Source organism: Dromiciops gliroides, chromosome 1 (genome assembly GCF_019393635.1).
Source record: "Dromiciops gliroides isolate mDroGli1 chromosome 1, mDroGli1.pri, whole genome shotgun sequence".
NCBI classification, from domain to species: Eukaryota; Metazoa; Chordata; class Mammalia; order Microbiotheria; family Microbiotheriidae; genus Dromiciops; species Dromiciops gliroides.
Window position 1 is genome coordinate 553,896,840 of NC_057861.1, and position 16,684 is coordinate 553,913,523.

The 16,684-nt window shown below is 37.3% G+C and overlaps 1 protein-coding gene across 1 annotated transcript in view; it reads left to right on the plus strand.

Moving 5' to 3' along the window:
* The window catches only part of LOC122751601 (atrial natriuretic peptide receptor 2-like), a 137,270-nt gene that overhangs the window by 90,872 nt on the left and 29,714 nt on the right, over positions 1 to 16,684 (plus strand). The window contains 4 exon segments of the mRNA XM_043998712.1: positions 3,398 to 3,516; positions 4,012 to 4,106; positions 6,524 to 6,611; positions 8,564 to 8,703. Of these exon segments, the coding sequence (XP_043854647.1) occupies positions 3,398 to 3,516; positions 4,012 to 4,106; positions 6,524 to 6,611; positions 8,564 to 8,703 (442 nt within the window).

A 16,684-nucleotide genomic window follows, 5' to 3' on the forward strand; every position in this document is an offset into this window, starting at 1 on the left:
GCAGTTTTATATGGTTGTTAATAGCTTGCATTTCATTTGAAAACTGACCATTCATATGCTTTGACCACTTATCATTTGGGGGATGATCCTTATTCTTACATATTTGTATAAGTTATTTATATATTGTATAAAATAAATAAAATTTAAAATTAATAAATTTTACAAAGAAATTTTCCTTAAGCACAGATCTGATCAACTCTAGGAGCTTTATGTGACCTCTAGGATAAAATATAAACTCCTAATTAGAGGCCCCAACTTATCTCTCTAGCCTCATTGGACATTACTTCCCATATTGCCCGCGCAATTTTGTCAAATTGGCCTTCTCTCCATTCTTCACAGGCCACTCTATTCTGTCTTCATGCCTTTGTGCTGGATGTCCTATATGGCTGAAATGCACTCCTTCCTGGTCTCTGTCTCGTGGAATTCCTCTCTTTTTATTAAGATGCAATTTAAGCATGAACTTTTATATTAAGCCTTTCTTGATCTGCTTCCCCCAACTGCTAGCATCCTTCCTTCTAAACTACCTTGCATTTAACTACTTCATATATATTTATCAACTTTGTATTAATGCTATAAATATTTTTAGGTATCTTTGTTGTCTTCCCATTCAGAATGTAAGCTAATTGCCAAGTAGGGGTTGTTTCATAGGTGATGCAATGAATAGATTGTTGGGACCTGGAGTCAGGAAGACCTGAGTTAAAATCCAGCTTCGGTTTCAATTCCATTTACTAGCTGTGTGACTCTGGGCAACTCACTTAATTGCTAAATGCCTCAGCTTCCTCAGCTGCAAAATGGGGATAACAATACCACTAAGCCCCCAGGGTTGACTAGTGGAGGTGATGGAATTCCAGTGGAGCTAATTAAATTCCTAAAAGATGATGCTGGGAAAGTACTGCATTCAATATGCCAGCAAATTTGGAAAACTCAACAATGGCCAATGGATTGGAAAAGTTGAGTTTCCATCCCAATTATAAAAAGGGCAATGCCAAAGAATGTTCAAATGACTGAACAGTTGCATTCATTTCACATACCAATAAGGTTATACTTAACATTCTTCAAGCTAGGCTTGAGCAATATGTGAAACAAGAATTCCTAGAAGTGCAGGCTGATTTTCAGAGAGGCAGAAGTACTAGAGACCATTGCCAGCATTCACTGGACTATAGAGAAAGCAAAGCAGTTCTGGAAAAAAATCTACTTCTGTTTCATTGACTATACTAAAGCCTTTGACTGTGTAGAGTCCATCATGCAAAATGCCAGGCTGCATGAAAATGCAGGAATTAAAGTTGCTGGGAAAAATATCAACAATCTCAGATATGCAGATGATACCACTCTCATGGCACAAAGTGAAGAATTAAAAAGTCTCTTGGGGGCAGCTAGGTGGCGCAGTGGATAGAGCACCGGCCCTGGAGTCAGGAGTACCTGAGTTCAAATCCAACCTCAGACACTAACCACTTACTAGCTGTGTGACCCTGGGCAAGTCACTTAACCCCAATTGTCTATCTTAAAAAAAAAAAATTAAAAAGGGGCAGCTAGGTGGCGCAGTGGATAGAGCACCGGCCCTGGAGTCAGGAATACCTGAGTTCAAATCCAACCTCAGACACCAACCACTTACTAGCTGTGTGACCCTTGGGCAAGTCACTTAACCCCAATTGCCTCACTAAAAAAAAAAAAAAAAGTCTCTTGATGAGGCAAAGAAGAGAGTGTAAAAGTTGGCTTGAAGCTAAACATTAAAAACAAACCAGGGGCAGCTAGATGGCGCAGTGGATAGAGCACCGGCCCTGGATTCAGGAGTACCTGAGTTCAAATCTGGCCTCAGACACTTAACACTTTGCCCCACAAAAACAAAACAAAACAAAACAAACAAACCAAAACACAACTAAGATCATGGCAAATGCTCTCATCACTTCTTGGTCTCTTCCTGGCATAGAGGGAGAAAATAATGGAAGCATTGTCAGATTTTATATTCTTGGGCTCAAAGGTCACTGCAGATGATGGCTGCAGCCACAAAATTAAAAGAAGCTTGCTCTTTGGAAGGAAAGCTATGGCAAATCTGGACAACATAATAAAAACCAGTGACATCACCTTGCCAACAAAGGTCCGTATAATCAAAGGTACTCTTTACCCAGTAGCAATGTATGACTGTGAAATTTGGACTATAAGGAAAGCTGAATGCTGCCAAATTGACACTTTCAAATTGTGGCACTGAAGAAGACTTTTGAGAGTCCCTTAGACAGCAAGGAGAGCAAATCAGTCAATACATAAAGAAATTAATTCAGACTACTCATAGGAAGGAAAAATGCTAAAGATTGAGCTTAAATACTTTGGTCACATAATGAGAAAACAAGACTCCTTGGAAAAGTCCCTGATGCTGGGAAGCGCAGTATCTAGCACATAGTAAGCACTATATGAATGTTAACTATTATTTTTATTATTATTTTTATATCTAGCACCTATCACAGTGGCTGGCATACAGTAAATACTTGTAAATTGATTGATTTATTGGTTGGTTGACATATCTTGGATAGCTCTAATTGTTAGGATTTTGTTTCCTTTATATCACTTCTTTGGTGAAGTTCTTCATCTGGAAACTCAGAAAAATAGACTACATAATCTTTAAGGGCCATCTCAGCTCTTACATTTTAATATTAAATCAAATGATTCAATTCTTAAATACTCAACAACATTTGTGCTAGACACTGTGGGAGACACAAAATTTAACTGACATGTTCTTTAACCTCATGTAATCTAGAGTCTTTTCCCTCTGTGGTATTGAGCTTTATTAATTTAAATTTTTTCTTATATATTTTGTTCATACAACTTCATTTCTCCACTACTTGGCCATCCATTATAACAAAAAATAATAAAGAAAGAGGTGGGGAAGCAGATCAGTACAATTAATAAAGTTACCATGTGATAATATATGCAATATTTCACAAGCATAATATCCCACTTTTACAAAGAAAGAAAGGAGGCATATTTTCTCATTTATTCTCTATGGCCAAACTTGATTATTTATTGTTGTTGTTGCTATTATTCTTTTCATTTGCATTATTGTAGTCATGTATAATGTTATTCTAGTTCTGTTTACCTTGCTCTACATCAAATCCATGTTTCTATGAATTCTTCATATTTATAATTTCTTACAGCATATGATTATTTTATTACATTCAAGTTTGTTTGTAGCATAGAGTTTAGTTGAATATTATGACATAATATACATTTTTGTTGTTTTTAAGTTGTTTCAGGCATAACCCCATTTAGGGTTTGAGGCAGAATTTGAACTCAGGTCCCCCTGACTACAGGGCCAGCACTCTGTCCACTGTATCACCTAGCTTCCCCTTTTTACCTAGAATGACATATAATTATAATGTTTACCTGTTCCTTCTAACCAATGCAGCTAATCAGAAAGTGCAGGAAAAATAACCCATCTCAAAGACCGATATTTGAACAAATCAAGAAGCTTCTTTACAAGATGAATGCCAACAAAGTTAGTCCAGTGGACATGATGATGACTTTGATGAGTTTGGAAAATACTTAGATCACATTCAGAGTGAGGTTTGAAACTTTATGAAAACATGAGCTGCAACCTTCCAGATATTACTATGTCAAGAATTAATCTGATGTTTAAAGAATAGCTTGATGATCTACCCACTATGAATGAAACTCAGAGTTCTCAACAGTCACGTATTACACTTGATCTTTTTTTTTTTTAAGTGAGGCAATTGGGGTTAAGTGACTTGCCCAGGGTCACACAGCTAGTAAGTGTTAAGTGTCTGAGGCTGGATTTGAACTCAGGTCCTCCTGACTCCAGGGCCGGTGCTCTATCTACTGCGCCACCTAGCTGCCCCTATTACACTTGATCTTAAAGGGATGATGATTCCAAAGTTGATTCCTTTAAAGCAATTCCTTTGTTTTCAGGCAAATACAATTTAGGAATCTTTCAACAGATCCCATGGATTCTATATAGAGAACAAAGTGATTCTTTGTAACAATTTCTCTTTGTGATACTTAGATGGAGAAGTATAGTAAACACCTAGAAGCACTGGTGCTTGAAAGAACCCAGGATCTAATGCATGAAAAACAAAAGACTGATCGTTTGCTGTATAGTAAGTATTAACTTATTCAAATGAAGAAAATAATAGTGATTTTATATAAATTCAACTACATTCAATACAATTATCAAGCACCAACTACATGTAAGGCACATTGTTAATCAATAAAGATAAAAAAAAATAAAATTCCAGTGCCCGATAGAGGGAAATACACATACAAAAAGCTATATTAGAATATAATCACTGATTGGATCATAATATCTCTTTTGTTTTTGGTGCTTTTGTTTTTCTTTTTTGAGGTTTTTCCTTCTTGCTCTGATTCTTCTTGTATAACATGACTAATGCAGAAATATGTTTAATGTTATATATCAGATTACCTGCTGTCTAGGGGAGGGGGGGATGGAGAGGAGGGAGGGAGAAAAATTTGAAATTGGAAATCTTGTCTAAACAAAGGTTGAAAACTTTAATTAATTAATTAATTTAAAAAGAATATAATCAAGTGCAGAGAAAGTAGTCAAATGGACTGGCATGAGAAATTCAAGGAGGGAGGAATCACTTCTAGTTTTTCCTCAGATAAAACAATTGTTGCCAGAGAGAGACAATGTTTAACTCACATCTCCATAGGCAAAAAATAGTTCTAGGTCTCAGGGAAATCAGCCTAATGGGGGAGAGAACATATAAATGATTACTTACAGAGAAGATATACATATATGTATATATATATATATGTATATATAGTATAAATTGAAGATAATCAAAAAAGGGAAAGTACTAATATTAGGAGGGATTGAGAAAGGCTTCTTGTAGAAGGTGAGATTTTATCTGGGTCTTGAAGGAAGCCAGGGGAGGCAGGAGATGGAGATGAGGAGCAAGAGAATTCTAGGCATGGGGTGGTGGGGGGAGGCAGGCATAGTCAGTGAAAATAGATGTAGCATCATGGAGGATCAAAACAGGTTGTATCTATATACTGCTTACCTGGTTTGACTGAGTTTTATGTAAAATTGGTTCAGTTTTGGCTATGACTGACTAAGTGGGTTGGTTGGTCATCACTTCGAGATATCAGCTTATGTGGAAAAGCAAGTAAATTCGACCAAATACAAATTTCCTGGAGCTATTTTTTATAGACTATCACTCGGAAGGACTCCGTCACTTACCAGGGCTGAAAACTTGCAAACTGGATTCTCAGTCATGAAAAACTTCTCAATCAGTTATTATCAATGTTTCACTTTGAAAACATGTATTTCAGGGCAGCTAGGTGGTGCAGTGGATAGAGTACTGGCCCTGGATTCAGGAGGACCTGAGTTCAAATTCGGCCTCAGATACTTGACACTTACTAGCTGTGTGACCCTGGAAAAGTCACAACCCCAATTGCCTTGCAAAAAAAAAAACAAGGGAAAAAAACCATGTACTTCAAATCAATATAGCTACAGCACATAAAAAATATCTTAAATGTCCAATAAGCAATTAATGAAGTTCTTGACAAAAGAACAGTGGTATACAACATTTAAAAGCATCTGATACATTACCAGGTTAGATTATGAATATGTATATGAACTCTAACCTAGTAAGATAGAAATTCCTGAAGGAGTTATGGAAATATCACCCTATTTCACATACTGAAATAACTGTAAATTCAAATTTTTTTTGGCTATGATTAGACTCAAATAAATATTCATCCTCTATCCCTCCAGGGGGTCCCGTGTCTCTTGCACACCAAATGAGTGCTAAATGTGCCCAGTGAATCACTACAGTTTTTTTATTCTGTAGTTAGCATGGAGGTCCTCCTTCTGTGAGCCCCATGACTTCTCATGTCACATATTTTAGCAGGCAGGTCTAGAAGGAGAGGAAAAAGCAAAAAGTGTTCATATAGAAACAAACAGAAAAATGACCTTTGTTTTGGGAGGTATTTAAGTTTAAGACCAGAATACATGTCAAGGGCTCAAAGACCATAAGTTCTCTGAATGATTAACATGTTTGTGGCATTCCAGACTCCTGGAGTGAAAGAACTGTGTGTAACTGACTTTGTTCAATATCAATACACTGAACAATTCCATCAGGTGGACACAGAGAGCTTGGGGCAGGGGGGAGAGGATACATCTAAAATAATGAATGGCTGCTTTGCTCATTGGGTTAGAACATGAGGTTTAAGTCCCAGATATGCCAGTTATGATCTTTCTGTTCTATGGTCTCTGCTTTACCTCTAACTCCATCTTTACAATGTATGACATTAGTCACAAGGGTGTATATGGATCAGTACAGATCTATTCCAACTGGGAAAACAGTTCAAAGTGACCTACTTCCAGAAGCTATTGCTGGTGATAAATAGGAATGTTCTATGGGGAGGAGGAGAAGAGAGGAGAGAAGAGGAAGAGGAAGAGGAGTGAGAAAGGCAGAGAGACAGAGAAGTCTCTTTGGGTCATCTTCACATGAAGATATGATAATTACCAATTCTCTTTCACATCTTAAAACAGGCATGTTACCCAAACAAATTGCAGATGACTTAAGACAAGGCAAACCCCCACAAGCCCAAAGTTACATAAGTGCGACCATCTTTTTCAGGTATGTTAATATGACTTGATTTGAAATTACATAGTCCTACAATTTGTGTATTGCTTTTATAAGATGAGGCATACATAATGTCTGCAAATGGAGAATAAAACGCAACTATTTGAATAAGATATCAACAGAGATTTATAGACAGAGGTTTATGGAGGTTTATAAGTAATGTTTAAAATTGATTGATGTGATTTGTTTATGATTTTTTTGTTTCATTTTTTGTTTTTTTTTCTTTTAAGATAGATGTAAGAGAAATAAACCAGCTTCAGTGAGCTAAAAGGCATATATTTTAGCAAAAACAGTAGGAAATTACTCCAGAAAGGTACATTTTGGCCTTCTAGAAAATGTGTTTTAAAATTTGAAGTAAATGGGTCACTCAGTTCTTCACTGCCATAACAAAGGGAATGTTGATAATATCAGCATCATCACTGAAGCTAAGCAGAATTCATTTTGCTTGGGGGCAAGTTTGTGAATTTCAGAGAAAAATCCATAAAATCTCAGCTCTGAACACTGACATGGAAAAGAACAAAATTTGTATTTACTTAAGAGCATCTTGTTATAAACACAAAGCATATAAGAAATCCCAAGTTAACATAATTATCTTAATTGAACAGATAGAGAAATTGAGGCACAGAGATCAAGTAACTTGTTCATAGTATGAGATTTAAAATTGGATACAAGAGCATTAAACTTCCCTTTAACCTTTCCCTTATTTATCTCCCAGACCAGTAAGTGGAAGAAGCCTCTGATCTTTAGTTAGGGCTTTTATTGTTTTGGAATTACAAGGTGATGTTGATTAGAGAGATAGGAAAGTAGAAATACAAACAAATAGTCTTAGATCTAAGCTTAGTCTGTATTTGTATAGAATTCACCAAAAACCCAAGGCCACCTCTAAGGCTGAGAGCCGGGTCAAGCACGTGCTGTTATGGCAAACCCGGCTGAGTCCAACCTCCGTCAGCCTCTGTGTGTGCAGAGCAACCATCGGGTGAGGAGAACAGGAAAAAAGACATCACTTCCGTTCTCTCCTTGCCTTTTAAGCTCGCACCCCGGAAGTGGAGTGCTTAGCAGACGGACTGGCGGTTTGTCATGGTCTCCTCCCTGAAAGGGTGGTCCTTCAAAAACTGGCGTCTCTCAGTTATCCTAACCGACTGTTAAAAAAACTTTCACTTTTTTTTTTTTACCACAATAGTCATTGATGAGACACCTTCCAGGGTAATATTGGAGAACCCCTATCTAAACCCAGGACATCATCAAATTAATGTTTAGATAAAAATAATAGAGGCACTGAAAACCAACTAAAAAGTATTCGATTTCTTAATTCAATTTAACACGTGTTTATTAAGCACCTACTGTGTGTAGGGCACACTGTGCTTGGTGCTGGGATCCATTATGTATGCATTATGTATTTTGAAACTTTAGTCTAAACAAATAGATTTCCTCTCAAAATTATTTTAGCCTTCACAACTGCTTCTGTACAACTGTATGTATAAATTTCTAAATATTCAAGTAAACTTATTTATCCTTATCAATTATCAAGATGGTCTGAATGTTTGGAGCTAACTTTCCTTCCATTTGGCCAAACCTATTCAGGGCTTTGGTTATGCCATTGTAATTTTTTTTTTTTTAGTGAGGCAGTTGGGGTTAAGTGACTTGCCCAGGGTCACACAGCTAGTAAGTGTTAAGTGTCTGAGGCTGGACTTGAACTCAGGTACTGCTGACTCCAAGGCCAGTGCTCTATCCACTGCGCCATCTAGCTGCCCCTATGCCATTGTAATCTTGCAAAAAGTGTAATAATTTTATTTTAAAACATTCTACTGGTCACCAACTGAATCCCTCTGAGTTGGGTTTCTCATAGCTGAGGAAAATATCATTGAACAAGAAGGCAGCTCTGATGATCAGAACTTGTTACATACCTTGCCTGACTAAACTATTTTCTATCCCCTGTCCCTCCCCAGTGATACTGTTGGCTTCACTCAGTTATCTAGCACCAGCACACCATATCACGTAGTAGAGTTCCTCAACAAGCTGTACATTACCTTTGATGATATTATTGATAGCTATGATGTCTACAAAGTGGAGACAATAGGAGATGCATGTGAGTAATGATCAGACTGAAGTTTCACTAGGGATATTAATAATTGGAATAAAACTGGAGCTGAATGGAAGCCAATAATGAATATGTATGAAAAGTCAACCTACCTTATTAAGGGCAATTTTGTTATGAGGGAAGCATTCAGATTTAATGTACTCTTTTTTTTTTTTTTTAAGTGAGGCAATTGGGGTTAAGTGACTTGCCCAGGATCACACAACTAGTAAGTGTTAAGTGTCTGAGGCCGGATTTGAACTCAGGTACTCCTGACTCCAGGGCCAGTGCTCTATCCACTGCGCCACCTAGCTGCCCCCTCAGATTTAATGTACTCTTGCTAGCCTGTTTTCTAATTTTATTTCTTGAAGTCAGATTCTCAGATACCCAAAGATACAAAGGTAAAAAGATTCCCTGTTTCCTAGTTTATTGATATTTACTGAAGGGGTATCAAAAGAGTAGGCAGTGAATCAGTGACAAATATTGTATTAATATAAAAATAGCTATTTTATGATTTTTCTTAACTTAATCAAATATATTTATAGAAATAATTTGTAGAAATATATTTATAGAAATAATGGAAGAAGCACTAGTTTTTTAAAATTAGCTACTGAAAATCAATTTGTAGTATTACTTGAAAATTTAAAACAAATCTAGAATTATAACAAGACCACTATTGGTCAAATGATAAACTTCTTAACAAGTTATAATAAAAAGAATGTCACTTATTTGTAGTCACTTTTTCATTCTAACATTATTTTTCTTTTGTTTCCCATTTATTACTGGAAACATTGCCTTATTAAGTTGATGTCAATCAACTTTTTATTTGACTGTATGCCAATGTAATTAATACTGTTTATTTGGAATAGATATTTCTCAGAGGACTCCCCAGTGAAGAAGAGAGGATCAGAAATACCTAGGATTCAATAAACTTGAGATCATCTATGTGTAGGAAAAAACTTTTCAATTTGATTAGGATTACTGGCAAAACTGGAAAACAGTCTGGCAAAAATTATGCTCAGACCAAGATTTTAAACTTCACTTCAGTAATTTCCAAAATGGCTACTTGATTTAAACATCAAAAATCATGTCCAAAAATAGAAGAAATCATATATCTTTCAAAACCATGGATAAGAAACAAATTATTAACACAAGAGATAGAGACAATTACAAAGATAAAATAGATGATTTTGATGATTTGAATTTGGAGAACTCTTGCACAAACAAAATTAATGTGTTCTGGATAAGAAAGGAAGCAATTGACTGGGGAAAATAGCAGCAAGTTTGTATCACTTTTTTGATAAGTGTTTGGTATCTAAGATATAAAGAAAAGTAACAGAAATGCATGACCAAAAGCCATTCCCAATAGGATATGAACAAATAGTTCTCAAAAGAATTGTAAACTGTTAACAATTATATATCTATATCTATATATCTATATATATAAATGTTCCAAATCAATAATGGAAGAACACAAATCAAAACAACTCTGAGCTTTCCTCCCTAAGATGAAAACTTGGGAAAATTGGCAAAGATGACAAAAAATGGGAATATCCAAATATTAGAGGAGCTGTGAAAAGATAGGCACCCAATGCATTGTGTAGCTGTCAATTAATACAACCATTGTAGAAAACAGTTTATAATTATGCCAATACAATGGCTAAACTATCCATACTCTTTGACCCATAGATTTTACTATTCAACATATACTTCAAGGAGGTGATTGACAAAAAGAAAAGGCTCCATATGCACCAAAATATTTATAGTAACACTTCTTTGGTAATGGAGACCTGGAGACAAATTAGATATCCAGTGATCAAGAAATGAATAAACAAATCATGATACATGAATGTAATGAACTGTTCTTGTAAAGAGTAATGAATGTGGGGCAGCTAGGTGGCGCAGTGGATAGAGCACTGGCCCTGGAGTCAGGAGTACCTGAGTTCAAATCCGGCCTCAGACACCTAACACTTACTAGCTGTGTGACCCTGGGCAAGTCACTTAACCCCCATTGCCTCACTTAAAAAAAAAAAAAGAGTAATGAACGTGATGAATTTAGGGAAACAAGAAAAGACTTAAAAGAATTAATGCAAAGTAGAAAAAACAGAGCCAAGAAAACAATATACATAATGTGTAAAATAATATAAATGGAAATACCAGAACCCCCAAAATAATAAAAAATAAATTTTGGAAAATTATAAATAACGAACTTGGTTCTAAAAAGAGTTATAAGAAGATACCTTCCCTGATTCATTCACAGAAGTTGGGGAGGGTGTGTGTGTGTCCATGGGTATGCAACATTGTATACATTGTCAGATTTTTTAAAATGTATATTGTGGGGCAGCTAGGTAGCACAGTGGATAAAGCACCGGCCCTGGATTCAGGAGTACCTGAGTTCAAATCTGGCCTCAGACACTTGACTAGTTGTGTGACCGTGGGCAAGTCACTTAACCCCCATAGCCCCACCAAAAAAAAAAATGTATATTGCTCAGGGGGCAGCTAGGTGGCATAGTGGATAAAGCACCGGCTTTGGATTCAGGAGAACCTGAGTTCAAACCTGACCTCAGACACTTGACACTTACTAGCTTTGTTACCCTGGGCAAGTCACTTAACCCCCACTGCCCACCAAAAAAACAAAACAAAACACACACACACACACACACACACACACAAAACCAAAAAATATGTATGTTGCTCAGTTTTGCTTATTTCCCCCCCTTTTTTTCTTTTTCTTTTTAAAAGTTCTTTGTTGTAATGAATGGTTCTCTGGGAGTGGAGAGGAAGGAGAGATAAAGGGGGAAATAGGGATAATGTAAAAACAAAAGATATCTGTAAAATTACTTTTTTTTTTTTTAGTGAGGCAATTGGGGTTAAGTGACTTGCCCAGGGTCACACAGCTAGTGTTAAGTGTCTGAGGCCAGATTTGAACTCAGGTACTCCTGACTCCAGGGCCGGTGCTTTATCCACTGCGCCACCTAGCTGCCCTGTAAAATTACTTTTAAAAAAAGAGAGCACCTAATTGCCTTGACAGTTCATCACCAGACACAGACAAACTGTTCCATGATACAGAAAGAATTGATAGATAATAATACATCCCCATTACTGAGCTTTAAAATATGTAGAAAATAGGAGAAGTGTGGTAAGATATACAATTATTGTCCCAATTTTTTTAAAAGGAAAATCTTTAAACTACAGTCCCATGAACATGATTCTGATTCCTTCCAAAATCTAGAGTGTATTACTGGAGGAATGGCATGTGAACATTTAGAAAATGAAAGTGATTACTAATAATCAGACCTATCATGGGGCCTTGATTGTATATAAATCATTGTGTATATATATATATTATACATATCATGGGGCCTTGATTGTAATTAGCCACCAAGGGAGATGGTTCTGGGATGTCTCTGACTCTGAGTCCCCCGTTTGAGGAAACTAATGAAACATATTCCATTATGCAGGGGGATTGTACAATTGTAACCATATCTATCTAAAGATGAAAAGAACACTGGAGTATTTGGATTCAGAAGCTCTTGGCTTCAATCTTATCTCTACTAATCACTACCAGTATGACTTTTGGCCAAGTCCCTTAGCCTTAATGGGCCTCCATTTTTTAATCTGTAAAATGATGAGGTTTCACTAAGATCTCTTGACTATATCAGACATTACCCCTGAAGGAGATGGAAACCTCCAAAGCTAATACAATTTTAATTTGCATTGAGTGGTATCATGTCCAGAACTAGGAAGGGTTATAGTTCTATTGGCTAGAGAAGTTTTGTGCTACTAGGAGGATGCTTCAGGATGGCAAAAGGTCTGATAATCGTGCTATATGAGGACTGGGTAAATGAACTGGAAGTGTGCAATCTTAGGGAGGACATGATGGCTGCTTGTTTTTTTAGTATTTGAAACTGTAATCAGAGTTTGTATATCAATATGTGAAGTTACGTAAGGAGAGAAAAGAATATGTCCCACCTATCTGGCAAGATGGCTAAAGGCTCTCTGCAGATGAAAGGCTGATGCTGGTCCTAACTACAGCAGGTACCGATTTTCCCCCATCCCTCTATGGCCCAGGTTCTTCTAGGCTCCGTCTAGTGTTTTGTATTTTTGTTTTTTTTTTGTTTTGTTCAGGCAATGGGGGTTAAGTGACTTGCCCAGGGTCACACAGCTAGAAAGTGTCAAGTGTATGAGGCCGGATTTGAACTCAGGTACTCCTGAATCCAGGGCTGGTGCTTTAACCACTGCGCCATCTAGCTGCCCTGGTTTTAAAACGTTAAATTGTTACTTCCATTTGATAGTTCATTGTGATGTTGGCTCATATTTTGTCCTTACTAAAATTTACTCCCCAAATCTCCAAATATAGATGCTCAGGTCTCATTTCTTGCTTAGAATCTTATCTACTTCTCCACTCAAAATGACCCACAGAGAAACACACTTACATTATAGTTCAGTATAGCTTTATTGCATGAAATGGAAAGATAATACACTATAGAACTGAGACTCCCCAAGGACTGCTCAGATGTAAGAGTCAGGCATCTCTATGCCCAGCAAGGATCCTTGACCCATTAATGGCTAAGTTCAGACATTTCTTCTTCCCAAGGAAGTAGGTAGTGCTGAAGTAGTTGGGTCTGGATTCCTCCTCTCCAGACTCCCAGCTTTGATGCTTGTAATCAGGTGAATCCAGGTGCTTTTATCAAAGAAACTCCCCCCATCCCAGCCTTGCAGTGAAAGTCTCAGAGAGAAAGAAGGAATTATCACACCAGCACCTGTTTCAGCTCCTTCATTCAGAATCCCACTGGTGGTGTGCTACCCCAAGTGCCCTGCATGACTTGGTAGAACTGTCTCTTCCTTACAGCATTTACACTGCTATCCTGAAATTTCACAGGCACCCAGAAAATGCAGGGGGAAGGTGAGAAGAAGGATTCTCCTAACGCATACTGTTCTCTCCTCATCATGGCTCTCTGGCCCAGGCAGACATATTTCCCACCCTGCCATGCCTCTCATGCTAGTGTAGTTGTCATGTTTTCCATCACAAAATCCTGTCTGCCTTTTTTGTGAAGCACCCCAATTGGCACAATTCACAGCATTTTTGTACTTTTTCAGTTTTTTGCCCTCTGATTCTGATTCCCAAGATTTCACAGGTCTGATAGGAAACTGGACAAAAGAGGAGAAAAGTTACAGCTTCTAAGGCCATAAGGACTACAAAATGTTATTATGCAGAAGAAAGATTAGACTCCTTAATGCTTGGCATCAAAGGATAGAACCAGAAGCCAGAGAGGGAAGTTGAAGGGAGGCAGATTTAGGATTGAGGTTAAGAAATCTTCCTAAAAATTAGAGCTGTTCACAAGAGGAATAAACAAGCAAAGGCTAGATGACCACATGCTGGGTATGTAGTAGAAGGAGTTCTTGTTCAGCGACTGACCAATGTACTTTCTCTCCTCACCTCCACCTCCTGGATTCCTTCAAGATTCAGTTCAAATTGAACCTTCTGTAAGAGGACTTTCATGATCTATACCTCATATGCCTACTGCTATAGTGCTTTCCCTCTGGCATTAGCTTCCTTTTACTATCTATCTATCTACCTGTCTATCTATCTACCTGTCTATCTATCTACCTGTCTATCTATCTATCTATCTATCTATCTATCTATCTATCTATCTATCTATCTATCTATCTATCTATCTATCTATCTATCTATCTAATCTGTCATCTATATCTATCATCTATCTATCTTTTTTTTTTTTTGCGGGGCAATGGGGGTTAAGTGACTTGCCCAGGGTCACACAGCTAGTAAGTGTCAAGTGTCTGAGGCCGGATTTGAACTCACGTACTCCTGAATCCAGGGCCGGTGCTTTATCCACTGCGCCACCTAGCCGCCCCCATCTATCTATCTTTCTATCATCTACCTATCATCTATCCATCCATCTATCATCTATCTATTATTTATCATCTATCCACCCTTCCACCCACCCATACATCTATCATTTCTCTATCTCTATCTATTTATTCCTCTACCTGTAATCTAGCTATCTAGCATATGCAAATAGTTATTCACCTGTAGTCTCTCCCCCATTAGACTGTGAACTCCTTGAGAAAAGGGAATGTTTTTTTCCCCCTTTCTTTGTGCCCCCAGCATTTAGAACAATTGGTGTTTAATAAATGCTTGTTGAGTGACTAATTGGTGCCTATACCCTGCTCCACACTCTTTGACCTTGGTGCCCATTGCTAAGATTGATGGCTTTAGAAAGCTTAGTCCACTGTGAGGTCAACCTCTTGCTGAGCCCATCCACTTAGATAGGCCATGTGATCTTACATAATGATGGAAACAATAGGATTTTATTTTATTCTCTCAGTCATCTACCCTTGAAATTTTGCTATCATCTTTGATTTCTTTCTCATTCTTCTTCCTCACATTGTTGAGGTTTCAAAATTGTTCTGTCTACAATAAAAGAAACTGAGCCAATGGCACTTTTTTAAAGGGTCCATAGCCCCCTCTAATGAAGTGGGCCTTAGAGCTTCCTCATGATCTGAGATACCTCCTTCCTCTAGGGCCTAAGTTTTATGGTGCTTCATACCCAGACAATACAGGTAGAGTAAACAAAAAATACAGACTCTTATTGGTGGATAGACCTTGTCCTTGGCCCTCTAGGAGGGTCTACACAAAATACAGAATTCCATTGGCTGAAAATCGGGCTAGTGAGCAGACTTTAACAGACCTATCTTGACCTTTCAGGAGGTCCTATCAAGTCAGACCTACATGGGCTGATGGATCCATAGAAAGGCAGACTGCAGTCTGGCAACCAGGGTCACTCCCTGGCCAAGTGCTCATGGTCATCTCCTCATGTTGAGCAATAGAAGAATGACAAGGAATAAAGGGGCAACAAAAATATCTGGGGGACTTTCCATGTAATCAAGCCATTTCCACCATGCTTGACTTGGTCACTATAACAAGGAAAAACAAGGGTGGAGAGTCTCTAATTAGCTTCCTATGATTAAGCAAGTAAACTTACAATCTGCAGTTCACAGCTTTGAGGCCTACTATCAGAACTTATAATTACTACCCCTATGGAATCATATCAAGCTGATTAATACTGATTGGAATAAAATAGGGGTCCAATAAAATAGGAGTCCAATTACTCACCTATCACAACATCCAGTCAATCATAATATCTTGTTTATTTTTCCTATGTAATAGCTCTTGCATCCATCCCGTGATTTCTATTCCCACTGCCAACATTCTGTTTCACATTCTCATTATTTCATGTCCAAATTATTAACTAATTTAGATCTAATTTTTTTCCCTTCAATCTTTCATACCTGCTAATGCCAGAGGGTATTCCCCATTCAGAAACTTTTGGTAGCTCCTAGTAGGAAAAAACAAAAAAAACCCACACCCGTCCTTTGTAGTCTGGTATTCAAGATTATCCACAATTTGGCTTAAAGGGCCAATATTTAGAAATAATTGATAGGCAAGGCAAAACCTACTCAGAAAGTTTTTTGTATTTATACTATCATCATCCTTAACCACCCAGTTTGTAGCATCCAAACTCTATAACTTTAAATTTTAGGGTCACTAATAGCTGTGTTTTGGACATGTAGATAGTTCAATTTGCAAAATATATCCTTGTTCCCATTTCCGTTATGTAGTAGGGCATACAAGCACACACACACACACACACAAATTATTGACCAAAATGTCAGCATCAGTAGCTCCCTAATTAGACTCACTATTATGTCTTGTTCTTTATGAAAAAAATTATTCATTATGATCAAGTTGGATTTATATCAGTGATGCAAGGATGGATTCACATTAAGAAAACCATTGACTTAATCCTCCTATTTTGTCTGGTTCTTCAATTATCTAATAGCGATATATATTATTTGTTTTGAAGGTGAAGGACAGTATTCATGATGTTATATTAGAGTGCTTTAGGTATATAGTGGGAAATGGAACAGTGTTTAACCCATTTCTATAGTCAGATGTAATAAGAACACT